The 27691-nt window shown below is 38.4% G+C and overlaps 2 protein-coding genes across 3 annotated transcripts in view; both read left to right on the top strand.

Annotated features, from left to right (window-relative positions):
- The window catches only part of LOC307262563 (nuclear GTPase SLIP-GC-like), a 51151-nt gene that overhangs the window by 22750 nt on the left and 710 nt on the right, over nucleotides 1-27691 (top strand). The gene's annotated exons all lie outside the window — the stretch shown is intronic.
- On the top strand, nucleotides 166-27667 carry LOC307262925 (nuclear GTPase SLIP-GC-like; the record flags this gene model as incomplete). The annotated part of the gene is made up of 19 exons (XM_080043948.1): nucleotides 166-255; nucleotides 8857-8880; nucleotides 12832-12913; nucleotides 13931-14043; nucleotides 14239-14274; nucleotides 14681-14714; nucleotides 14889-14975; nucleotides 15408-15498; nucleotides 21127-21340; nucleotides 21472-21696; nucleotides 21853-22056; nucleotides 22154-22329; nucleotides 24387-24441; nucleotides 24537-24600; nucleotides 24750-24871; nucleotides 25258-25431; nucleotides 26991-27099; nucleotides 27227-27360; nucleotides 27563-27667. The coding sequence occupies exons 3-19, from the start codon at nucleotides 12847-12849 to the stop codon at nucleotides 27665-27667; spliced, it is 2010 nt and encodes a 669-aa protein (XP_079900074.1). The 5' UTR covers nucleotides 166-255; nucleotides 8857-8880; nucleotides 12832-12846.

Here is a 27691-nt window from a genome sequence, read left to right as displayed (position 1 = left end):
CTCTTTCTGCCTTTTCTCAGGCTAGGATGAACCGATTTAAAAAAAAATTGCACATTTATACTACATAGGATCTCAGAATTCAATACACCTTCATATTCAAACCGGTGAAGTAGGCCTTTAATATAAGTGTGAAATTGCTCGTTAGCCTGCTATCGGTGTATGAATGTGTGTGTGAATGGTAACGTGGGAAAGGAAAACAGGTCTACCTTGCAAAAGAGTCTTCGGTCTCAATGGGATATACCTGTATAAATAAAGGTAAAACATTTTTTTTTAAAGAGGACCTATGATGCTTTTTGACTTTTATGACCTATAAACGTTGTTATGATGATTCATAGTCATGCTTAACCATACTAAATTATCAAATAATGACTTACATGCATTTCGACGTATTCCCTGCTGACCGTCTGGGGTGTCTGTGCAGAGCACTAAACACTATTCTAGCCAGTCGAGAAGTCACGTCTTCAAAGCGGTCTACCCTTTCATAATTTGTGACGTCGCATAAAAATTTGTGACGTGACCACGTGGATGTTTCCATGTATGGTAATGCTGTCACTTCCCTGTTCGCGTCTGCCTCGCGCCCTTATAGGTCCATGCTTGCGCTTCCCGCCACTGAAAGTGTTCCGGAAGGAAGGTAACCAATCACAACGGAGTGGGGTTTGCAGGAGGGGGGGAGGGTAGCGGAGATGGCCGATGCACAGGCGGAGGGAGCGGAGATTGCCGAAGCACACACACTCAAGTGTTGACAGGACGTGCTGGATCGCCAAAATAAGAGAAAGAGCTTCCCGAAAATCTACATAGTTTTTTGTGATGTGATTCGTGTCAGGTTGCTCTATAGCAGTGTAAAACAAGAAATTAAGACCAAAAAAGTAGTATAATAGGTCCTCTTTAAAGTAAAATTCCCAATTCCTCAAGTAAAGTAAAAAAAAATGTCCTGTATTTTAAAGTACAATATTGTCAGCAAAAACAGAGTATTAAAAGTGAAGTACTTGTTCTGATGAAAAATTGCTCTTCATTGTTCCTCCAAATTTAGCTACAGAAAATTTTAATTCATATTCTAATTTCTTTTGTTGAATTTTTATAAATATTGGAAATGTTATCTCGGTCCTCAAACTGTAATGTATACTTCAAACAGCACAGGGGGGCAAGGTAAGGTTCTGTCCCATCTGAGGGCTTTTAGTATGAAAAAGTATGTATGTTTTTCAGTATTTAACCATTAAATGAGAGACTGAGAGAGAGAAACCATAAAGGTTAAAAGATATAAGCCGTAATACAATACAATATAAATCAGCAACTGCTGTGGGGGCAATTGACAATCCAATCAACCAATAGTGTTACTATGTGGCACATTGACCCCATTCAATGTTTGACATCTCTTATAAGTGGTTTACGATCATTTTCTTTCATATTTCAGTGATTCTTGAGAACCGGGACAAAAGGCCGTTCCATATGTAACTGCTGTTATGTTAAAAACTAAAAATATTTAAAATTGTAGATGTTATTAGGGATTAAGAATAGAATGTCTGGAGCACAATTATCCCCTTAATTTTATCAATATTATGTCAAATATATGACACTTGTTATCTTTTCACGATGTCCAAAACAGTGTGTCCTCAGAGAAGGTTTGAATCTTTCATATGCAATAAAACCTATTAAAAATGTATTCTATTGTTTAAAAAGAGCTTTTTTCATCAAAAGCAACACTAAATAATATCTCATATCAATAAAAACTGTTTTTCTTCAACACATTCATGTTTTATATGGTTTCTAAGTGGTGGGACCACTTTAGGTCAACACCGTCAGACATTTCATTAAAATGTAATAAAATCAGCCAAAATAAGGGGGCAGCTGTCACTATGAAGGACCTCTTGTCAAATTCTACCTCTGCAGAGTACATTAGAGTCAGACAGGCCTTGATAAGTGTTGTTGTTTTATAATATTTTACATTCCAAATCTTTAAAGTGCTGCGTCACAACCATGATACCTCAGCACCGACTGACTGAATCAATTTTTTTTGATAATTTAATTTTCCTGAAAGGTTCATACTAGCACCTAACATCAACAGAAAAACCAAATGGCTACTAGATAAATTCAAATTGTTATGTTTAAGAAACGTTAAATCGTCAGACTGGAAATCTGACGGAGTTGACATCTGACAGTGGTGATAGGCCAATGATGGTAAAAAAAAACAAAAGCTGGGAGGTTGTGTCAAAGCTTAGCTTAGTATTTGTCGCATAGGTATTCCTTGCGGTCAATTTGACCCATGCTGTTTCATCTGTATTAAACGCATAACATCTATCAATATTTACACATTTTTATTTTATTTTGGTTGTTTAGCATGGCATTCACTATAATGTGCAATTGTATAATCTTCAAGAAACTTTCCACTGATTTAGGGCCCTAATCTACCTAACCATACCGGCAGTGAGACCCCTCATATAATGGGTATTTTGGATCTGTAAGGAGGCGGGGGGATGTTTGCGATCAATGCAAGTCATGTTACACACTGCACTCTGCATGCTATTTGTATGGGTGTGGTTATTTTGGTTGTGTGCGATGGTGCTGTGCTCCAGGCAAAATATAAATTATGTGTACAGACATGAGGAAGAACACACCAAGGGCATCACTGAAAGAAAGAAAACAACAAGGCTGTGAGTTATTGACCTGTACCAACACATTTCTAACTTCATATTAACCTAACCTATTTCCATGAATAACTTTGTCATATTGTGATTTTCTTTCTGCCGTAGCAGCGGATGACTCATTAAAACATGTGATCTCTCTCAGTGCAGGAAGGGGGCACTTATAAAACCGTATAGTATCCAGAGTATATTCACCTGCAGAAAAAAAAGGAAGGAGCTGAGAAAACAGGAAGACAAGCACACACACACACACAAGGCACTTTGCCTGGCATTTAACAAGGCAACTCAGAAACTGGAGTTCCATGGTCTCTGTAGTTTAATACTGCATTAATGAAGCATTAGGTAATGGGGAGTTAATGAGCAGGTACTGATATGTACTGAGAGACTGTGATTCAAGCACTTTTGAATAGTTACTGATAAACATACAGGGAGATACTGTGTTAATGAAGCATTAGGTAATGGTTAGCTAATTATGAGTTAATAAGCTTGTTTTTCCCCCGTTGGTTTTCACATTTAATAAAATGAGAGGCCAGACACAGGCTTCATTAATGCATTATCTCCCTGTCTGTTTATCAGTAGCTAATCAAAAGTGCTTGAATCACAGTCTTTCAGTACTTACCAGTACCTACTCATTAACTCCACATTACCTAATGCTTCAAATTGCAGTATCTCCCTGTCTGTTTACCAGTAACTAATCAAAAGTGCTTGAATCACAGTTATTTGTCATTATTTGAACATGGTCACTTAAGTTAAGTTACTTTATTAGTCAATGGTTGGTTACATTGAAATTTGTTTTTTCGCATATCCCCTCTCAAGTTACCACACTTCGGAGGGGGTCAGAGTGCAGGGTCAGCCGCAGTACAGCGCCCCTGGAGCAGTTTTGGGGTTAAGTGTCTTGCTCAAGGACACAATGGTAGAGATGGTGGGCACCGTAGACGTAATACCAGCCTCTGCTAGTTTTACAACACCCTCCTGTCCGGTGCCGGGGATCGAACCAGCGACCTCATGGTTACTGGTCGGCCACCTTTCCTCTAGGCCATCCTACCACTTTCAACACTGATTAGCAGTTTGACCAGCAACTTTACTGTGTGGTTTACTCTCACAGTGTAACTTTTGGGAACATCAGGCAGGTGTTTTCAGAAAGAAAGCTCTTAATCAGCTTTAGTACTTTTTACAGTACAGTACAGTATATGTCGTTACGCTTTAATTCTATACTCTGAGGGGAATATTGTACTTCCTATTCGAGCATAATTGTCTTGCAGGGTAACTGTTCTTTTCAGATTAGGATTTTATGAAGCAGTGTCATTACAAAATGAAATGCAAGAATCTGAACAAGTTCTTCTACTTTTGCTCAAGAGAGATAGAGAGAGAGCTGGAAGGTGGAGGTAGCATCACTGTAAGAGGAGCTGATATGGTGGGACAGAATACTAACAGAAGAGTCTGAACATGCAAGGCTCTCCACTGTTGACGCTGCCATATCTTAAAGGCTGGAATAGCCAACAGAAAATACCATGATAGAGGAAAAAGACACACACACAGCCACTGGATTGCATTCAACTGGCATGACCTGAACCTTCACAGGCAGCAGTCATTTATTGATTAGATTAGGTGCACCTGTGTGCAACAGCACACAGAGGGCAACATCAGGAGCACATTCGAGAACACAAATGTTATGCAACAGTTTAACACCCCCACTTTCTCTTATACTCTTGATGTGATTGCACCAAACATAAAACACAGAAATTTCTCAATCCTGGCTTTAGTTACAGGCTTAGTTAGAATATCTGCCACCATGTCTACTGTTGAACAATATTCAATGGAGACTTTCCCATCACTGATTGCCGATCGAACAAAATGATACTTGATATCAACATGTTTGCATCTTTGTCGACATACAGGATTCTTTGACAATGCAATAGCGCCTTGATTGTCCTCAAAAATCATCACTGGTACATAGTCACATCCATTGTCCATTGCACTCAATAACTGTACAAGATACATGCTTTCCTGGACTGTAGCTGACAGTGCCATATACTCTGCTTCACATGTGGATAAAGCAACTGTACGTTGTTTCTTAGATTTCCAGGAAATAACAGGCCCTGTCTCAGACAAACTAAAACAGTATCCAGTAGTACTTCTCCTATCAATATGATCCGCTGCCCAGTCAGCATCACTATATCCTACAAGTTTGAGATTTACGTCACTTCTTTTGTAACACAATTCCTGGTTTACAGTTCCCTTTAAATACCTCAACACATGTTTTGCTGTTATCCAGTGTGGTTCTTTTGGTTCAGATAAGTGTTGTGATAACTTACTGACCACCCAACTCAGATCTGGTCGAGTACATGTCATGAGATAAATCAAACTGCCAACAACTTCTCGATACATCTTTGGATTGACAGGTTCACCTTCATTGTCAAATTTCAGTTTGTTTTCACATGGGGTTGATCTTGGTTTGCAGTCGGTCATATCAAACCTCTCCAATATCTTTGTAATGTACCTTTTCTGACTCATCTTTACTTCACCTTCTCTCTGTGTGAAGTCAATGCCTAGGAAGTGTTTAAGTTTACCAAGATCTTTCATTTTAAACTTAGCTCCCAACATCTCTTTCACATTTGTGACCGTTTGATTGTCACTTGCTGCAATGATAAGATCATCGACCCAGATTAGTAATATTACCCTCTCACTTTCAGTTTGTTTACTGTACACACAGTGGTCGGCTGGATTTTGAATAAAACCATTTTCAGTTAGAAAATCATGCAACATTTTATTCCAATTCCGTCCTGACTGTTTCAGACCATACAGGGATTTGTTAAGTTTACAGACTAGTTCCTCACCTGTCTCTGACTTAACTTTAAATCCTTCAGGCTGTTCCATATACACCTCACAGTCAATAGGTGCATGTAGATATGCAGTTTTAACATCCATCTGATGCAAGTCTAAATCATGTTGTGCTGCTAGCTGCATTAGACTACGCACAGATGTCAAATTAGCAGTTGGAGAAAAGGTTTCATTATAATCAATGCCTGCAACTTGACTATAACCTTTTGCCACATATCTGGCTTTGCATGTTTTGGTCTCATTTCCTGTTTCATCTAGATTTTCTTTTACTGTGTAAACCCATCTGCCCCCCACTGCATGTTTACCTTTTGGCAATGTGGTCAGAGTAAAGGTATCATTCTCACTCAGAGAATCCATTTCCTCATTCATAGCTTTAGCCCATAAATCTGAACTTGGTGAGCTCATAGCTTCCTTCAGAGTTTGAGGTACGTCATATATAACTCTGTAACAATAATCAATACTGGGTATTTCATGATCATCATCACATTTTACTTTATAGTCACAGTCTTGATAGTACTTAGGAGCTCTCCTCTGCCTTCTTGGATAGCGTGAATTGTGACTACTCTCATCCTCATCTGTAGTGGCATTAGAGTCACAGATCTCTGCATTAGGCTCCTGTTTGAACTGTTTTGTTATTTCTACCTCTGGCAGGTTGGTTTTAGCCCTCTCCCTGTAAAGAATATCTTCACTCATGTCAGAATCTGTCTGAGTCTCACCTTCCTTCACACTTTTTGAGATGAACTTCACCAACCTGTGTTTGAGTACTCTCCCAGTGTCTCTGTAAAAGACTAGATATGCAGGGCTATTTTTGTCATACCCCACAAAAATCCCTTTTTCACATCGTGAGTCTAGCTTTTTCTTGTTTTGTTTGTATGCATAGCACACTGACCCAAATATTGTCATCCTTGAAAGATCAGGCTTTTTCCCCGTCAACATGTAATACGGAGTCTGTCCTGTTCGTCTGGTATAACACCTGTTGCGAATAGCTGCAGCAGTCTGAACTGCATATGTCCACAACTCTTTTGGAAGATTACTCTCAATTAACATGCATCTTGCCATCTCAAAGAGTGTTCTCCAATTTCTTTCAGCCGTCCCATTTTGATGGGGAGAATAAGGAGCTGAAGTCTCATGCCGAATGGCGTTTTTACTCAATAAGGACTGAAACTCTTTAGATGTAAATTCTGTACCATTATCAGATCTCACACATCTGATTTTCCCATGAGGTGCAACATCAGCAATGAATTTCTCTGTAGCTTTAACTGTGTCACTCTTTACTTTTAAGAAATACACAAAAACTGCTCCTGAATAGTCATCAGTAAATGCCAATGTGTACCTGAAGCCATCTTTTGCTGCTGGCTCTATAGGTCCTGACAAATCTGTATGTACAAGTGCAAGTGCTACCTTTGCCCTTTCATCTGGTTCTCGGTTTCTGCTCTGGGCAAATTTACCTTTCATGCAGACTTCACATTTCAGATTAGACACATCAGTTTTACCTTTAATTTTCATCCCCTCTGTGACACTTTCCAACTTTAACACATCATCATAGTTGCAGTGACCTAGAATCTCGTGCCATGTTTGAAGATCGTAACACCCATGACATTCATCAACATCATCACTTTCATGTGTTACGGTGCTTAAATAGTACAGTCTATCATATACCTGAATGTCAAATTTCGTACCGTCTTTATGAATGAGCTCATCTTGTCCCTCCTTGAAGATGACAGTTGCTCCTCGGGCGGTCGCTGCCTTGACTGAGAAGATGTCTTGGGGAAACGATGGGACGTACAATGCCTTGGTCAGCATTGTGTCCACCGCACGTCCTCTGCTGTCAATCAGGCTAACCTTGGCCAAACCTCTCTTCAGTGCGATGCCACTGGTTCTCTCTCCATCAGCCAACTCCAAGATGTGCTTCTGCGGCTTAAAACCCAGATCAAAACTCTTGAACTGTGCCATGTCAGTTACAATGTGCGAAGTGGCTCCAGTGTCGACCATGAGACCTCTTTTCTTTAGTCCACCAACGGGGGCGTCATCCACCTGGCCCACCTTGAACGCAAACGTGTGGTCCTCCTCATCCACCGCCTGTTTCACATTGTCTCGCCTCCGACGCCTGCAGTTTGCATCTCTGTGGGTGGAACTCTTACAAAAACTGCACCACTGTCCCTGTTCTCTGTGTTCACCAGTAGCAGGACACCCCATGGCCTTATGTCCCTTCTGGCCGCAGTTGTAACAGGTCAACTCCATCGGCTTCCAAAGTCTTCCTTTTACTTTCATCACGCTGTCATCACCTGAGCTGGCAGAACTAAACTTTTCTGTGCTTTCATAGCTCCTTAGTTTTGTTTTAAACTCAGCAAAGGTCAACTTTTCATCACTTTGGGTAATGTGGATAGAGAATGGTTTAAATGAGTCTGGCAAACCTTTCAGAGTCATTGCAATCAATAAACCATCACTTAAAGTTTCTTCTGCATGTCTCAGTGCTGTGATGGCAGTCTCTGCACGAATAATATAGTCTGTGACACTCTCATTTACAGCTTTTTGAAGGGATGTAAGCTCTGTGTATAGGTTGATCACACGGGGCTTCCCCCTACCAGCATAATGGTCTCTCAGAATCTGTAGGGCCTTCCTACCATCGTCAGCTGCATCTCTCATCACCAGTGACAGGCTTTTGTCATCCAACACTTGAATCAGTTCAGCATAGACCTCTTCATTTCTTTCGGCGTCTTGTTCTGCACCCTCGTCCTCCTCGTCTGGCTCTTGCAGTATGGTGCTCTTCAGACCTTGTAGACGCAGGTACGCAAGGAACTTAGTTTCCCACAACTCATATTTTCTCTCATCTCCATCGAAACATAAACGATTCCATCGGCTTCCAAACTCTTTTCTGGGCCCATAACCTGTTGACGCTGCCATATCTTAAAGGCTGGAATAGCCAACAGAAAATACCATGATAGAGGAAAAAGACACACACACAGCCACTGGATTGCATTCAACTGGCATGACCTGAACCTTCACAGGCAGCAGTCATTTATTGATTAGATTAGGTGCACCTGTGTGCAACAGCACACAGAGGGCAACATCAGGAGCACATTCGAGAACACAAATGTTATGCAACAGTTTAACCACCTCTCTAGAGCAGGGAAGTCCCCCCTAAACCAGCCCTTGCCTGAAACAAACTGTCTCCGCCCAAACTGGCCAAAGCTATTTTGCTGTATTTAAGAGTGTGTTTAGGGCTCACAGGTTCTCTTTGCTGCTTGTGAGTGGACAACTACACTTTAGAATTGAGCAGCAGGACGTTGTGGTGAATTTTACCTCTGACAGGTGCCTTGTATTTAAATGTATTTCCACATTTAAATTAATCTTGCTCAACCTGCTTTGTTCGCAGAAAGAGTAGATCGAAGAAGAAAATGTAAGTACAACCATTTAAATTCACTAAATTCACAACTGAATATATTTGGCTACTTAAACAAGAATAACGGTAGACTAATACAAAGATTAACTCAGCTATTTTGAAGATATAATGCAGTCATTAATAGGCTTTAGATTATTATTTATAAAGTGTAGATATACTCAAAATACTCTAAAAGAACACTTGTTTGCTACTGGGTGTTCCTAAATGTCTGTGAAGATTAAACAGAAAATCTATTACAGCTGTTATTTATCTAAATAATGCAGAATTATAAATTCTTGCAATATCAATCTGACCTCTACAAGTGGCTGACTTTTATATTTATATTTTAGTTTTTAGAATTTTTACACCTTCTACATTTTTTTCAAACCTATACTTAATTTGTTTTTGTTTAAAAAAAAATCACTTATTTTGAGTGTCTCTACCCCACAGTCTATAGGCCTACAATGAATCAAATCTGTCAATTAATGACAATAAAGAGATTGTGATTCTGATTCTATTGTTTAATCTGCTGCATATCTTGAAATGCTAATCAATGATAAAGAAGTTTTACCAATATAATCCAGGGTTGGTTTCTCTTACAATTGTCTGCCGTCAACAGTAGTTTTGAAGAGAAACGGAAAAATACAAATATTTGTCTGAAATAGGCCTTTTTACATTGTGGATATTCCTAAAGCAGTATGTAAACCACCAGAATGATATGAGCTGCTCTGAGTTAGGGTTATCTGGCGACAATAATTTGGTGTGAAAGTTGTATAACACACAACTGAAAAAAGACAGCAGTTGCAGTGTATCAATAATTCGGTTATTAGTTTGCTATTATGTTTGTTGATTCCTGCCCACCTTATTTAATGATAAATCCCTGAAAGTATATGACCATAATTTTTGGCAAAATTGTTACAGTAAATATATTATATATGCACACAATGCCTGCATGAGTTACTGATTAAAAGACAAAAAAGACAATATTGTACACTGTAAATGCTGAGTGTTTTCTTTACTCAGCGGTCTGACTCATATTTCTCAAATCCTTGCTTCAGACAGAACTTAAAAATGTCATGCAGTGACTACGTAAACAACAAACCGAGAGGACTATTTACAAAATAAGGAATACGAGAAATAACACAATGTGTTACAAGCTAGAGGATATACAACAATCCTTTGAGGACTATTATAAGGACTTATATAGCCAGCCTGAAACGGCAGATGCTTTGAAGATAGACACATTTTTGAAATCTCTGGATCTTCCCTCTATAGGTGACCAGCAAAATAATATTTTGACCTCAGATATAACCATTGCTGAGCTAGACAAAGCGATTTCTCGACTGAAAGCTAATAAAGCGCCTGGGTCTGATGGCTTCATCAGTGAGTGGTATAAAGCCTTTAAACCTGAGTTGGCACCACTGATCCTTAAATGTTTCAACTACACTCTTAAAGAGGGACAGACACCCACATCATGGAGCGAGGCAGTAATAACAATAATTCATAAAGAGGGCAAAGACAAAGGGGAATGTAGTTCATATAGGCCTATATCTATTCTAAATACTGATTATAAGCTATTTGCATCAGTTATGGCTAAAAGGGTCGAACATATTGTTTCTGAAATGATAGACCCAGATCAAACAGGGTTTGTCAGTGAAAGACAAACACAGGACAATATTCGGCGCACCCTGCATGTGGTTGACTATGTGATTAAGGAAAACATCAGCGCATCATTGATCAGCCTGGATGCAGAGAAGGCGTTCGATTCAGTTGGGTGGGGTTATCTTTACCAGGTATTAGAGCGATTTGGCTTCAACAAAATGTCAGTTCAATGTATTAAATCTTTATACTCGTCCCCTACAGCCAGAATAAGAATTAATGGGCACCTGTCCCACCCCATCAAATTAGAGAGAGGGTGCCGCCAGGGTTGCCCACTTAGCCCTGCCCTTTTTGCGTTCTTTATAGAGCCCTTGGCTCAAGCTATGAGGGAAGATCCAGAGATAAAGGGGATTTGTATAGGGGGTACTGAATACAAAACAAGCTTATTCGCGGATGATGTTCTGATGACTATGAGTGCCCCGGAGAAAAGTATTCCCAAATTAATGTCTCTTTTGGAATTGGTTGGCACTTACTCAGGATATAAATTGAATACGAATAAATCCCAAATACTTTGTTACAACTTCAATCCAAATGATGAGATGCAAAGTAAATACGACTTTAAATGGAATGCTACGGCTATTAAATATTTGGGTGTGTGGATCCCAAGGGACATCTCTAAAGTCTATGAAAGTAACTATAGCCCTGTTACTAAGTCAATTAAAGCAGACCTTAATAGATGGACTGTACTACCTCTGGATATGTCAAATAGAATTGAAACAGTTAAAATGGTTGTGCTCCCCAGGCTTTTGTACCTATTCCAGTCTCTTCCTGTTGCTATTCCCCCTACTGCCTTTAATGACTGGAATAGAATGATTTCAAGGTTTGTGTGGAATAGCAAAAGACCCCGGATTAAATTTAAAACCCTACAACTTCCCAAAGACAAGGGTGGTTTTGCCCTACCATGCATTGAGGATTATTACACTGCCGCTCAACTAAGACCACTTGTCTGCTGGTGCAATCCAGAGTATTCAGCTAAATGGAAGGATTTAGAATTGAAGCTTTTTGAATCGCCGGCACAGTCTATATTGGGTGACTATCAAAACCGAGGCACCTACCTGTGTAAACTTAATCAGTGGACCACACAATCTCTTATGGTGTGGTTCAAGACTTGCAAAAAGCTCCACCTGGTGAGGCATTCAAGAATATTGAAATGGGTGGCTTATGACTCTGGCTTCTTACCATCTAGCCTTGATAAGCAATTTAAACAGTGGGTACACAAAGGTATAACTGCTTATTGTTCTATAACCAATGGTTGTATTCTGGAGTCATTTAGTCGTCTTTCAAATGTATTTGAGCTTGGAAAATGTGACTTCTTCAGGTATCTCCAGGTCAGGGACTATTTCAATAGAGAAATTAAACAACTAGCGGATAGTGAATCTAAATTGATAAATATATTTTCCGAGGCATACAAGGCCAAAGGCAGCAAACATTTAATCTCTCGGATATATAAGGAACTGCAGAATTCTAAAGACCAGTCCACCGACCAGGTCAGACAAAAATGGGAGAGGGAATCGGGCCTGGAGATAACTGAAGAAGAATGGAGTGATATTTGGGAAAACCAGGTTAAAACTACCAATTCAAGATCTTGGCGTGAATTTTGCTGGAAGAATACAATACGCTTTTTTGTGACTCCAAAAATTAAATACATGCAGCAGGGATCTCAGGGCCCGAGTGGATGTTGGAGGCAGTGTGGTAAACCCATGGCTGATCATTTTCATATATTTTGGGACTGCTCTTTTATCCAGCCATTTTGGGATGAGATTTCCAAAGAAATAAGTTCAATTTTTGGAATAAAAGTTGTTAACTCCTTTGTTATACTATACCTGGGTAAACTGCCTGACAACCTTATGACCCATGATAAATACCTCTACAAAATCCTACTTGTTGCATGTAAGAAAGCCATCACCCGGAAGTGGTTAAGGGAAGAGCCACCCTCTAAAGAAGAATGGGTCGCTATTGTCAACGAAATAAACTGTATGGAGAGACTGACCTTTTCCCTAAGGCTACAGTTTGACCGCTATATCAAGGCCTGGAAAAAATGGTCTGACCATTGTGAGGAATGTAACCCACTCTAATTGTACATTTTACTGTATTTTTTTTATTTTTATTAATATTCTTGCACTCTGTTGCATTTGTACTTATAATCTAGAATGGCCCATGCTTGCCCGATGTGTTCTTTGTCTGTCTGTCTGTCTGTCTGTTGTCACTAAACCTGAAAAACAAATAAAAACAAAGTTAAAAAAAAAAAAAAAAATGTCATGCAGTAATAATTGATTACTCAATGTTTTCTTTATTTTTTTTACCTTCCAGCTTCTGTTCTTTATCATGGATGAGTTTGTGAGCGACAAATTAACTGAATGGGGTCTCAGCGACTGGAAAGAAAAATTTGAAGGTAAAGTATCATCATACCTTATTTTAGGGGTTTGACGTGATAAGGCTGGCTAATAAGGACTTACTAATACAAACATATGCGAGAAAAGGTTAAAATCTTGCATTTTCTTTAGTGATCCTAATAAAATGTGTTCATAAGTGTACTGAAGTAGCCAATTACGTATTTAATTTAAGCTTGAGTAAAAAATAGAAAAAATGCTGTTGGATTGCTGTGTGAAATGTAAAGCATGACATACAGACAGTTGAAAGTATTTCTGTTCACATTGGACCATCTCTTAGAATAACACAACATAATTGGTGTGTAAAAATATAAACTTATATAGAAAGATGATGTATGGGTTGTTAAGGGTGCATATTTATTAGATCTTAGTCTAAGACTTAGACTTAGGTCTTGCAGAGGCCTTAGAGTCTAAGGCCTTTGCAATACCTAGATTATTTAGTTTAGTTTAGTTTATTTATTTAGCACACATTAACAATTAATGGTGCAAGGAGGGAACGAAGCCCAATGGGCTTGTACAGAGTTCCACCCATATAACCTAATGGTGCAATCAAAATAATGAGCCAAATGATGATGCAATGGCTGCAAACACAAAAGGGACATTACACATCTAAATTTGCTGTAAACATAGAACACATAGCATTGGCATCATATGTCAGGGTTTCAGCTGGCACTTTTGGGAGCTGTTGACTTGTATGCTCCCTTGTTGATACAGGCACAAGCACTACTAAGTTACAGTCCTCTGTGTCTATTAGACATCTGACTATTCAATGATCAACATACACAGCAGTAGTTGTTGCAAGAGAGATCTATATACTGAGAAATGGGATGATAATCTCAGCTCAAGCAGCACTGAAATCAAGGCAAAGTGACGAATATATGGTAAAATTACCCTATTAGCTCTGTGAGGTTTTAATGTTCTTAATAGGGCTGTTCTTTACCTCCTTATGAAATAGCTATTTGAAAATATTTAGATGTTTACATCACTTAACTTTCAACTACATTTTTATTTATTTACAGATCAAGGCATCAACAAGAAAAGTCTTTACAGTCTTAATGATCAAGACATCAATGACTTGATCACAAAGATAGGGCCAAGGTCAATATTCAGGTTGGAACTTAACTCGCTAAAGGTAACGTAATGCTCTGTGAAGATAATTTACACAAATGCATAATTGGTCTAATTCATTTCAACGCAATGCAGATAGATGATGAGGCCTACAGACAAAGGATTGTAATAACTAATTGACAATAATGGCATTTATTATGATTTTATAGAATTCCTTTACTAATCATGGGTTTGCAACTATTTTCTTTTGTACCTGTAGAAAGAACAAAATACAGCAAATCTGGAAACTGCTGAAGTAAGTTAAATACAGTTTAAAATAATGATGTATCATTTTGGCATTTTTCACATTTATACTCACATGTTATTTTAAATTATATTTAAAATGTATTCTGAAAATAGTACACAGTCTTTCACTTTGAGTATTATTTTTATCTGCAGTGTCACCAAAATGCTGTAGAAGCAGCTGATCCTGGTAAGGATCATTTTGTGTTATCAGTGAAGGTGCCTCTTTTCTTTAAGTATGTACATGAAGGATAGAGGCAATAAATAATAATAATAATAATAATAATAATAATAATAATAATAATAATAATAATAATAGATGACAGAATTACCAGAAATGTTATCACTTTGGTGTCCTATATTCGGACTCCACTTGCCAAAGTTTTGCCAGGAAGTCAAATATTAATTTTCATCCTCAGGCTTGCTGTTCCACAAGTGACACAAGGGATACAAGTGAGATAAACTGCATGTTTTTGATTACACATGGGTCTTATTGCAGTGTTCAATGCATCAATTTCTGCTTTGACTTCAAAATATAATGAAAACATGTTTAAATATTTAAAGACGCACATGCAACAAACCTGACTTTTTGGCTTTTCTAATTTTATTTTATTTTAATGCGACAAGGAAAGAGAAAGTTGGATAAGGGCAGTTCCAGCAAATCGGAATCACCACCTTCAAAACGACATGACACTCAACCGAAATCAAAATCAGGTATGTATATAATGTTCTAAAACATTACAAACCATTATAGAACTTTTATATAATGTAATTTTTACTGAATAATAACTTAATAAACGGCCATACAAAATGCTGTCTGATTGGTTGGCCAGGGTCTGTTCTTGGTCTGGTCTTAACAGAACAACTCAACAGTCATTATGTATTATATGTATATTTAACCACAGGTATCATTAGCAACATAATGTATGCTTTTGGTACTTAGTATGTAATTTAACCATTTCCCTTATCTGTATGATGTTTTAAACCCAGACAACTTGTTTATCTAATTTACCATATTATAAGTCTGATGATACACTCTGATCTATCCTAAATTGACATGTCAGAGGAATTTCCTCATTATGAATGACTTTACTGGATACAGTAGTTCATGGTTTCTACTGAAAGTTCTTTCTTTTACTCTGACAGAAGAAATCATGAGTGAAGTGAAAACAATCATGAGCTATGTCAAAACGGAAATAACTGACCAAGACAACGGAAAGCTCAATGAGTTCCTGAAGTAAGTGTAGAGTTTATTAATTTTTCCATATTTCATATTCATTGGTATGGGCCTAGTTCCACTAGACTGGTACATAGAAAGTTCTACACAGACCATGTAGATCTATGGTCCGACACAGAGCTAGTTAGCAGCTTTACCCGGTGCCAAAATAAGTATAATCCAAGTTATGTATCAGGACTGCATACATACGTGGTACAGAAATTGACTAAAGACTAAACAGAATATCAGAAGCTTATAGGAAGAGGTTTGTGTGCTTGTGCTTTAAAGTTATGTTTGTAACTGTGCGAGGATTGCAGGTGCAAGTCGTTTCTGACAAGGAATGTTTTAGGGAGGATCTCTTCAGCCTGGAGTCTTCTGCAGGCCTCTCGGCCTTGAGATAAGGAGCACAAATCTTTTTAATTAATAGCAACATTTGTGTGTGTGAGCAAAAAGCCTTGGACAAACTTCACAATAGCAACACTTGTATGTGTGAGCAAAAAGCCTGGGACAAAGTTCACAATAAATAGCGTGGATGTTAAGCAATATATGTTATATAATCAATAAGGAAATATATTTCCCTCATTCCCTTACGTTACAACACTAGTACTGCAGGCAGACTCTACTATTCATGACAGTGCAGTTGCAGTATGGCTTTTCGATGTTGCCAAACAAATATTCCTACCTATTGTCGCTTTAAATGTAAAAATTATGGCCATTGTTTATTTTATTGTCTCTAGCCTAACATACACTTTAAAGGGACTCTTACCGACCCTGCAATTGAGAATTACAGCACTATCATACCATCCCGCCTCCCTCCAATGCCCCACCCCCTCATTCCCATCCCCGGTGTTTTATTTCTTTTGTTGTAGAAACTCTATTTACACAAGCAGACTTACAACCTACTGCCTCCGCGCAAGCACGTGAGTTATATTGTAGCGGAGGAAACTGGTGGCTGTACCGGTACCGCGCTGATCTGCTTGTATCACTGGTTTCACTTCAGAGGTGTCGGCCAGAACACCACTTATGGCCAAAGGCGTCAGATTATAAGCAAGGCAAGGCAAGGCAAGTTTATTTATATAGCACAATTCAGACACAATGCCACTCAAAGTGCTTTACAGGGGCAAGATTATAATACATAAAACACATTATAAAACATTTAAACGCGAATAAAAGAAGCAAATAAAATAAAAATTGCAGGTTAAAATGGAGACACATTATAAAACATTTAAAAGCTAATAAAAGAAGCAAATAAAAATAAAAATTGCAGGTTAAAATGGAAACAAAAAAGTCTTCAGACTCGATTTAAAAGAACTGAGAGTTGTAGCAGACCTCAAGTTTTCTGGGAGCTTGTTCCAGATTTTTGGTGCATAATAACTAAAAGCTGCTTCTCCTTGTTTAGTCCTAACTCTAGGGACTGTAAGTAGACCTGTCTCAGACGACCTAAGGGCTCTGGACGGTTCATAACGTATCAGCATATCAGTAATGTATTTTGGCCCTAAACCATTTAGTGCTTTATAAACCAACATCAGTATTTTGAAATCAATTCTTTGAGTGACAGGAAGCCAGTGTAAAGACCTCAGAGCTGGGGTAATGTGATCCACTTTTTTGGTCCTAGTGAGGACTCGAGCAGCAGCGTTCTGAATTAGCTGAAGCTGTCTGATAGATTTTTTTGGAAGGCCAGCAAGGACACTGTTACAGTAGTCAAGTCTACTAAAGATAAATGCATGGATAAGTTTTTCTAAATCTTGCTGAGACATAAGCCCTTTAATTCTTGATATGTTCTTTAGGTGGTAGTAGGCTGATTTATTAATTGATTTAATGTGTTTCTTGAAATTCAAGTCAGAGTCTACGATTACACCAAGATTTCTGGCTTGGGGTGTGGTTTCTAACATAACGGATGTAAGCTGTGCGCTGACTTTTAATTGTTCATCTTTGGCACCAAAGACAATTACTTCAGTTTTGTCGTTGTTTAATTGAAGGAAATGTTGGCACATCCAATCATTGATTTGTTCAATGCACTTACTCAGTGCCTGTATCGGACTGTAGTCTCCTGGTGATATGGTTATGTAAATTTGTGTGTCGTCTGCATAATTATGGTAGCATAATTTGTTCTTATTCATAATCTGAGCTAGTGGGAGCATGTAGATGTTAAACAGAAGAGGCCCAAGAATGGAACCTTGGGGGACTCCGCATTCAATATTTGTCCGCTCAGATGTGAAATTGCCTATTGACACATAGTAGTCTCTATCCTTTAAGTAGGATTCAAACCAGCTTAGTACAGTTCCAGAAAGTCCAACCCAATTTGCTAGTCGATCTAATAATATGCTGTGGTCAACTGTGTCAAAAGCGGCACTGAGATCCAGTAAAACTAAGACAGAACTTTTGCCACTGTCTGTGTTTAAATGGATGTCATTGAGGACCTTAACCAGAGCAGTCTCAGTGCTGTGGTGTTGTCGAAATCCTGACTGGAAAACATCAAAGCAGTTGTTCTTTGCTAAGTAGTTATTTAGCTGTTGATAAACAGCTTTTTCAATGATTTTACTTAAAAATGGTAGGTTAGATATGGGCCTATCATTTTTCATGAGTGATGTATCTAGATTGTTCTTTTTTAGGAGTGGCTTGATGACTGCTGTTTTCAGGGCCTGTGGGAATACACCTGTCTGAAGGGACATGTTGACAATTTGTAGAACATCTGAGGCCATACAGCTAAAAACAGTTTTAAAGAAGCCTGTGGGCAGAATGTCAAGGCAGCAGGATGAGGAGTTCAGGTGTTGTATAATGTCCTCCAGGTTTTTGTGGTTTATAAGATAAAATTCTGTCATTGTATTTGAATTGATTTTAAGAGGGAACACATATGTTGAACTTGGTATTGATGCAGTGACAGCTTGTCTAATTTTGTGAATTTTCTCAGTAAAGAAGGAGGCAAATTCATTGCAGGCTCTCGTGGAGAGATGTTCAGACGCTACTGACACAGGAGGGTTTGTTAATCTGTCGACAGTAGCAAACAGGGCACGTGCATTGTTGTTGTTTTTGGTGATGATGTCAGAAAAGAAAGACTGCCTTGCATTTCTCAGTTCTGAGTTAAACGTGCACAGTTTCTTTTTGAAGATGTCATAATGAACCTGGAGATTTGTTTTTCGCCACCTGCGTTCTGCTTTACGGCACTCTCTTCTTTCTATTCTGACCTGCGGGGCATTTCTCCAAGGAGATCTTTTCTTACCAGAGACAGCCTTCATCTTAGTGGGCGCAATAGCATCTATAATACTTATAAGTTTGCCGTTAAAGTTGTCTAAGAGCTCCTTAACTGAGTTACAAGGGAGGGGTGGTATTGAAGAAAATGCTTGAATGAATGTTTCACTGGTATTTTCTGTAATATACCGTTTTTTGATTACTTTTGATTGATCAGTTGTGTGCACAGACATTTTACTCTCAAAAAATAAACAGGAATGGTCTGAGAGGGGACCTATATCTGCCACTGTTAAGTCTGAAATGTTCATTCCTCTGGAAATGATAAGGTCCAGCGTGTGCCCTTTGTTATGAGTTGGTTTGTCAACATGCTGATTTAGTCCAAAGTTGTCAAGGACACAGCACAGTTCTTTCGCACATCTGTCCTCTGGTTTGTCAGTATGAATATTGAAATCTCCGACGATTAATACACAGTCAAACTCAGTACAGATTACAGACAGCAGTTCAGCAAGGTCATCAAAAAAGCTTGTATTGTATTGTGGTGGCCGGTAAATATTGATGAAAATTGCTCTAGAGGCTGAATTTAACTGTAGAGCCACATACTCAAATGAATCAAAATTTCCATAAGACATCTTTTTGCATTGTAGAGATTCTTTAAACAGAATAGCAACCCCTCCTCCTTTTTTATGCACTCTGGATTCACTCACAAAATTGTAATTTGGGGGGGCGGACTCTATGAGAACAGCTGAGCTGTTATCTTGGTCTAACCAAGTTTCCGTTAAAAACATAACATTAAGATTGTGCCTAGTAATAAGATCATTAATTAAAAATGTTTTACCTGCCAAGGATCTGATGTTTAATAAAGCTAAATTTAGTGTGTTCGAAGCATTGTCAGCCCGATTTATTTATAAGCATGAGACTAGGAGAGGAGGAGAAGGGTTTTATCCGCTCTTTATTTTCCTTCTTTCACAGGCACAGCCGCATATAGATCGCGGGAAAAGAACAAAGGCTTAAACTCCGCTCGTGAGGAGATCGTTAGAACAGCTGTTGCGACCCGCGAATCGCAGCCGTTAATAACATGCAAACTATATTATAACAGCGATCGGGACTGCATGTACATACTCACACACGAGTGATTCACATTTAAACTCAGATAAACACGTTTCCATGTGGAATGATCGCTTACTGCGGCAACTTGCATGCTCACACATCTGACCGAGGGAGAAGAGAAAGGAAACTTACTAAACAGGCTCTCTGGCCGACTGATGTCATGGCTAGGGATGGGGCCGATCCGATCCAGTATCGGTATCGGGTCCGATATGAAATCTGCGTATCGGATATCGGACTGTCAGCTCCGATATTTAAAAAAAAAAATATATATTTTTTTTATTTATTTATTTATTTTTTTAAATGAAAGAGCGAACGAGCCTGTGCGAGCATGCACCGACGTTCGGTGGAGGGAGAGAGGACACCACTTTCTAGTTAGACATACAGTACCAGTTAGTTAGTTAGCCAGTGAGCTAACCCAAGTCAAGGAAGTGGAGAGGCTTCTGCACTGTGACAAATTCTACTATGTAAAATACAGCCAGAGAGGAAGACTGTGCAGACAAACACACCACCACATATTCTAGTGTGGCAGAAGTGATCATTGAGAAGGATTATTTTTGTGTGACTCTATAATTGATATTTTCATTAAAATATTGCATAGTCTGCCTTTAAGATAAACCTATATGCATTTGTGTATATATCTTGCTCTTTTAAATTAGAATAGCTTAAGCATTCCTAACCTTACACATAACATCACCACCAACAATTTTTATATGATAATTAGGATATCGTATCGGACAGTATCGGTATCGGCCGATATCCAAAACCCAGATATCGGAATCGGATCGGAACTAAAAATAGTGGATCGGTGCATCCCTAGTCACGGCCCTAACTGACAGCTATCCACACAGAACATAACACATCTTAACACACTGTAAGAAATAACAACACTGTAACGTATGAATGTTGGGGCCTTTTCTACAATGGTCGCTACTCGCTACTGTCTGCCGTGGAATCAAAACAAACCCTATAGTTGAGAATGCGCAATACAGAAGCAGACGGCAAACAGACAGGTCTGTCGGCCAATCAAATCGTTCGGTCCGAATAATATCATTGGTTGAAGTTTTCACAAACTATTATGAGATTGAAATCATTGTTTGTTTTTACTCCTGGTGGGCCTGTCTTGCATTTTAGAGTGGCATTACCTTATTAATAGGCCTACCATTTTAACCTAATCCAAAAAAAGTGTAAAAATGCAACAAAGGTAAGGGTAGCTTTAATGATGATCGGATCTTAAGGTTCTTACAAAAGTGTATCTGAATATGCAAACCTAAAATATTCTATTTTCTTCTTAGAGACTAAATATATGCTAAATAAATTGATCTAATTAATCAATTTTTATCAATTATGCGACAGGGGTAAAATCAAGAAGTTGGAGACAGACAAGAGGGAGCTGGTCGGTGTCTTTGGTAAAACCGGGGCTGGAAAGAGCTCCTTGATAAATGCTGTCATTGGAGAGAATCTCTTGCCCTCTGGAAGTGTCACTGCTTGTACCTCAACCATGATTAAAGTGGAGGCTAACATGCTGAACTCAAAGTATGAGGCAGAGATTGAGTTCATTACAAAAAAGGTAAAATGGGCTGAATGTTTGTTTTATTGAAGCTATTTGAAAATGTTTGATATAGCTGCAAATACAAAGTTGCTGGATACATAACATGCTTTTTAATTAAAATAAATTAAATGTCATATTTTTTATTTTAGGAGTGGAAAGATGAGTTTTGGTCCTTTGAAAAGCAGGACAATGATCAGAAAGATGATGATTATGGTGACACTGTTGAAAAGCTTTCAGCTCTGTATGGCGAAGAGTGGGAAAACATAAACAATGAAAACCTCTTTGACAACAAGTATTTCAAAGAAATCCCAGAATTTCTCAAGCCTAGTAAAAAGACTGTTATGGCCACAACAAAGACCCTGACATGTGATTCAGTAAGTAAGCCATTTTTGGTACTTTAAATGGTATTAATGATTCTTGATTTTCTTTTTTACATTTTTTATGTTATACTTATTCTAATTATGTCATGCTAATTAAAAAATTAAATTACCTTAAGTTTTCCTAATCTTATTTATTTGTTTTTATTGTAGGCCGAAGAGCTATCCGCAAGAGTTGTGAAATACACAAGAACTGACACAAAGGACAAAAAAAGTAAAGAAAAGAGGTGGTATTGGCCACTTGTGAAATGTGTGACCATCAGGGTGCCCAATAATGATCTTCTCAAGCATGTCACAATTGTGGATCTTCCTGGCAATGGTGACCGTAACAAGAGCAGAGATAAAATGTGGAAAGAGGTATGCCAGTCAATTACAATGCTTTGTTTTATTACTATGTTATCTGGATACTGTAACATCATGCTATTACAAAGGACTGAAAATAATGCCATTACAGTTTGTTGGAAGTTACTCTACTGTTTGGATCGTGACTGAGATGAATCGACCGGTAGCAGAAAAAGAACCCTGGGAGATCCTGGAAAGTGTTTGTAGCCTCATGGGAAATGGTGGCGAATGTCAGCACATTCACTTCATCTGCACCAAGTCTGATCTGATTGAAGATTCAGATGCTCAGTAAGTACATCGAAGATGCTATTATACATAGACTATTTAAAGTTAGTTATAGCATTCAAATAAGACACTGGTAAGACACTCAAGACTAGTAAAAGTACTAGTTAAATCATTTGTGCAATTTAGATAACTGCTTCACACATCACCCCCCATAATAATAATAATAATAGATCAAATTTATATAGCGCTTTTCCCAGTGCTCAAAGACGCTTCACAAAAGCTAAACAAAACAAACAAACAAAACGTAACGTTTAAAGGTTAAAAGCAAGGGTGAAAAGGTGTGTTTTTAGGGCTGTTTTGAAGGAAGAAAGAGTGTTGGTATTGCGGATGTCGTTGGGGAGGGCATTCCAGAGGGCGGGGGTGGGGGCGGCTGCAGCAAAGGCTCTGTCTGATGGCGTGGGGTTGGTCCTGATGGGGTGGAGGAGGTTGGCATCTGAGGACCTGAGACAGCGGGTAGGGGTATGGCGGTGGAGAAGGTCCGAGAGGTAGGGGGGGGGCCAGGTTGTTGAGGGCTTTGAAGGTGATGAGTAATATTTTGAAATCAATCCGGTATTTGATGGGAAGCCAGTGAAGGTCTTGGAGGACAGGGGTGATGTGGTCTGAGCGGTGGGTTGATCCCTCCTCACTCCATATTCAACTTCACCTCTGTAATGTCAAAACAATATAAACAGGATCAGTGACAAGTGACAACCCTGGTGAAGCCTCTGAAAAGGTCCTACAGACACGGCTCTCAATCTGGTTTTATAAGTAACAAATGTCTATTCGTAACATGAAGGGTAGGCTTGTCTCCTAATTAACAAAGTTAGATAGATTGTGTGTACCTGACAGGGGAATAATCAAAATCCCATCCTGTCTAAGCCAGTTGGAGAGAAATTGTGGATAGCGTGCTGCTCTTGCTACAAAAGTGCGCCAACCATCATTCCATTTTCATTCATTTGGTTCTTGTTGTATTTAACCCACGAACTAATACATCAAGTGTAACCCCAGCACCACATTCTCCTGGAGCATCCCCTATTATATCCTGGTAGCAAGTACAATTTCTTAATGATGTTCCTTGACTACCATATTAGTCAACAACCCAAACACCACTCTGGTACATATTTGGCAGGCTGTTCCTCCCAATCACCAAATACTCATGTGTCTGCAAAAACACTTAAGCCCCTATCTCACTGGGCTGCGACTGTTTGCGACAAGTTGGAGACTTCATTCGCAAACGAGTCTCTAAACTGTCTCCAAACTTTCGCGGAGGTCTCAATTTCCTCGCATGAGTCGCAGAGCCGCGCAGTCCTGTCGCATGAATTTTGAACATGTTCAAAAAAAGTGTGCGACAAATCTGTCTCAAAATAGTCTCAGAGTGGTCGCATGTGTCTCAAACGCGTCGCAAACCCTTCTCAATTTAGTTTCCGCGAGTCAGAAAGTGCGAGCAATGTGAGACAACTTTGCGAGGGGTTGGCGACATATGAAACTAAATTGCGACTGATTTGAGACAAAATTGAGACGGTCGTGAGACGTTCGCGAGACATAAATGCGACCTCCTAGCAAGTGTTGGGCAGGACATTCGCAAACGTGTCGTGAGGAACCAACTCAGTGAGACTGCAAGTGAAAATTGTCGCTAATTTGCACATTTTGTCGCAATTTTGTGTCTCCTACTTGTCGCACACTGTCGCAGCCCAGTGAGATAGGGGCTTTACTGAGCACAGCTGACTTCCAGGTTGGTTTGTATTTGCTTGTGTTTCTACATTAGCAGAAATTAAGCAAGATATTCCCAAATAAAGAAAGGAGCTCCTCCATCCAAACTAAAATAACAATATTATACTGACCCCAAAGCTTATTAAACAATTTTCTGTAAAGGAACTGATTTCTAAATGTAAATTCAGTGTGAGTTCATTTCATTTTGAGACACTGTTTAGTAGGTACACTTCCAGTTAATTCCAATTATTTGGGTAAGTGTCAGCTATTTTAGTCAGTGTACAGTGAGCATCATGTTCCCAGTAATAGATGAATAAGTACTGAAAACTTTTTTCAAGGAAATTCCTGTAGAAAACATATTTTTTCTTTAGTTCAGCAGCCAAGGAAGAAGTGAAAAAAGAATTCGGCAAATTAAAGAAAATTAAGGTGAGTTTTATAGACGGATAATATTTTCTCACACAAATATTGTCTACAACTGCAAGCCTATCTTCAAATCAAACTTTTTCTTTTTTTCTTTAAAGAAACATTTCAGTGAAGACTGTTTCGAAGTATTCACAGTGAGCAGTCTAAAACCAGATGAAACTGGTAGGTGAAGTCTCCATACTGTATTTAAACACTGGATAGAGTGATTTTTTTGTCACAAAAATGACTTATTAGATTGTGTAATTTCAATTTAAGTTTGTAATTAGAGTGGTATTTCAATATGTAAGATTCAGCTGCAATTTGATTTACAGAAATTCCCAAACTTCAGGATTTTCTGAAAAATCTCAATGACAGTCACTCAGAAACATTAAACTATGTGTCTGGAGCTCGTGGGATTCTCTCACTGATTCAAGGGGCCAACTGTAGAGAAGTGGTAAGGTCAAGTGATAAAACTTTGTCTTTGTCTTTATTAATATTGTCATAAAATATTGTAAGAAAATAATAAATATTCAAGGCAAATAAGTAAGTTTAAGTAATCTATGCTCAAATGCAGTGGCAACAATTGCCAAGTGGATTGAAAGACTTTTTGGATCTATCTGGAATAACAACTTTTAAATGCCACTGGAACAGTGAAATTTCACCCTGCAGAATTGAAGCCATCAACATAGTCGATTTCCTGTTTGTTTTTTTTGCATCACAGAGGCTACATAATCAGACCTTTATGAATAAATTATATAATAATATTTTGAATGAACCGCAGTGACATAAGCATTATATTTTAATATACTTAAATACAGAATGTGTTGTCATTGATTTCAGGTTGCCCATGAAGTGGATGTGTGCACAGTCCTTGAAGACAACCTGAGGCGTGAACTTGATAAAGTCAGAAACCGCATGGAAGAGGCTCATGAGGCTTTTGTTAAATGCCTTAGTGAGGGTGTTGAAAAATCCAGATGTTCATGGGAAAAATTACTGAAGCCCGTCTTAAATCCGGTGAGTATTTAAATTATAATTTACATCAAAACAACTGCACTTCCATATGATTGTTAACTGTCTTTAAAATGTTTGTTTTATTTTGTTTGGTTTCAGGGTGGGGCTTTTCACAGTACATTGAAGCGTGTTGTTCAGAACAATGGCATCCACAAACCAAAAAAAGGGAAAGAAATAAACCTCAATGTGATGTTAGCTTCATGTCTAACTGAAAGCATTGATGAGGAATTCAGGAAGACCTTCCCGTAGGAGATGACTTTATTAGTTGATTAATTGGTTAATTATTTGATTATAAACGTGTCAATGCTTCCTTTATTAACATTTATATTTGTTAACATGTTTCAGAAACGAAGGAAAAAGTACATCATTCAATGGGGTCATCAACACGTTTTCACTTGACACAGTGAGGCTGATTGAAGAACACAAGGATGTCGAACTGCAACTGATATTTCTCGAGTCAGAGGTAGAGATGAGTTTATAACATACTCCATTATCTAGCTGTTGGTCCAGGTCAGAGAAGCTGTATTCTATCGATACAGTAAATGTTAGAAAGGTAAATAAAAAGAGTAAATATCACATGTGCGGCTCTGAAAATCAGTTCAAATTAGGGCTGTCAAATTAACGCGTTAATTTTGATTAATTAATTACAGAAAAATTAACGCGATTAAAAAAATTTAACGCAGATTAATCGCACTTCTATAATGCCCTTTGACCCGGTGCAAAAGTGGTGCGCAGCTTCAACTGTAGCTTGCATATGCGGCCCGCACGGGTAAAAGGGAGAAAAGTAAAGAGAGAAGCAGGGGAAAGGGGCTGAGGGCTCTATGGACGGTGTATGGGATGCTTCGGGCAAATAAGCATGAAGGTAGGAAGACATCTTACTTTATTCTCCGCAGTGTCTGTGCATTATTGATTTAGTGGGTGCAACAATATAGGTTAAAAACAGTATCTCTCAATCTTCCTCCGTGTGTCTCAATTTTGTTTGCTAGCTGTCTCGTCTCCCGCATAAACGGACACCCGCCCCGTGTGTGTGCGTGTGTGTGTGTGTGTGTCATTATTTTTGCCTATGAGTACGACGATGGTGAATGAATCGGCATAGGCTATGCGCGTCTGTGGCAGTGCAGCGCTGTCTGTTGTGGGAGATGGAAAGTTGTTATTTAGTCTGCTTGTTTTTTTGAGAAAATTCGGCGCTAGTTCCTAATTTTATTTCATGTAGAAACCTGGCTGAGGGGAGGAGACAGAAGTTACGAGAGACGGAGAGAGAGAGAGAGAGAGAAACAAACTGTAGTAGGCTATACAGCTGTTTCTAAACAGGCATAAAAGTGTCATATAAGTATGCGATTAATTTAGATTAATTAATCACAGAGCCTGTAATTAATTAGATAAATTTTTTTAATCACTTGACAGCCCTAGTATTAATATATTATAGTATGTGAGAGAAAAAGTATCGTCTAGTAAATGAAAAAATTTAAATAAATAATACATAAAAAAAGACAAGCTTTATTTCTATTAACTTGACTTAATTAAAATAAATATAATCTCATTGTATTTTCTCCCTCTTCAAGGAAGAAAAAATCAGGACACAGCTCCACGAAGAGATCAGGGAGCGTAAGAAAGAAATCTACAGCAGTCTGACAACGTCCATCGAGGAATCAATGCATGAATGCTATGAAAGTAAGATAGAAGACCATGACATTGATCTTTTGAGGTTAAATAAAGGAAATTACATCTACAACCTGAAACTATAAAAATACACATAAACATGCATTGTGATTGTACAAACATGTCTGTTCTATTGTAGAAGCAGCACAATATAGAGGACTGGACTCGATGAAAAATATGAAGTCCACTATTGAGAAGCACGTAAATGAGTTAAAGGACAGCATGTTTGAGCAGGCTAAAAATGAAATGTTGAAGCAGCTGACTGACATGAAGGTTTGTTACTTCTCATTAAAACATTATACTTTGCTAAAAATAAGCTGAGTAAATTGACGGTGTGTTACTTTTCCTAAAAACATAAAAACATCATACTTTATCTGTAATTGTAGTTCATAATTTACAGTAAGGCTTCTTCTACCTGGAATACAATATGTATCCGTGTGAGTGGTTAGTGATAAAGATTTTGTTGCTGAATTAGGCGAGCACCCTGAAGAAACTGGAAGAAACAATGCAGAAATCAATCGAAATGTCACTCAAAACAGATGGTGACTCACTCCCAGGTAAAAAGAACATAGCAAAATAAAAAGAACATAGCAAAATATAAAGG

This window comes from Ammodytes marinus (genome assembly GCF_949987685.1).
Source record: "Ammodytes marinus genome assembly, chromosome: 16".
Classification (NCBI taxonomy): domain Eukaryota; kingdom Metazoa; phylum Chordata; class Actinopteri; order Uranoscopiformes; family Ammodytidae; genus Ammodytes; species Ammodytes marinus.
This window is presented reverse-complemented; position numbering and strand designations above follow the sequence as displayed.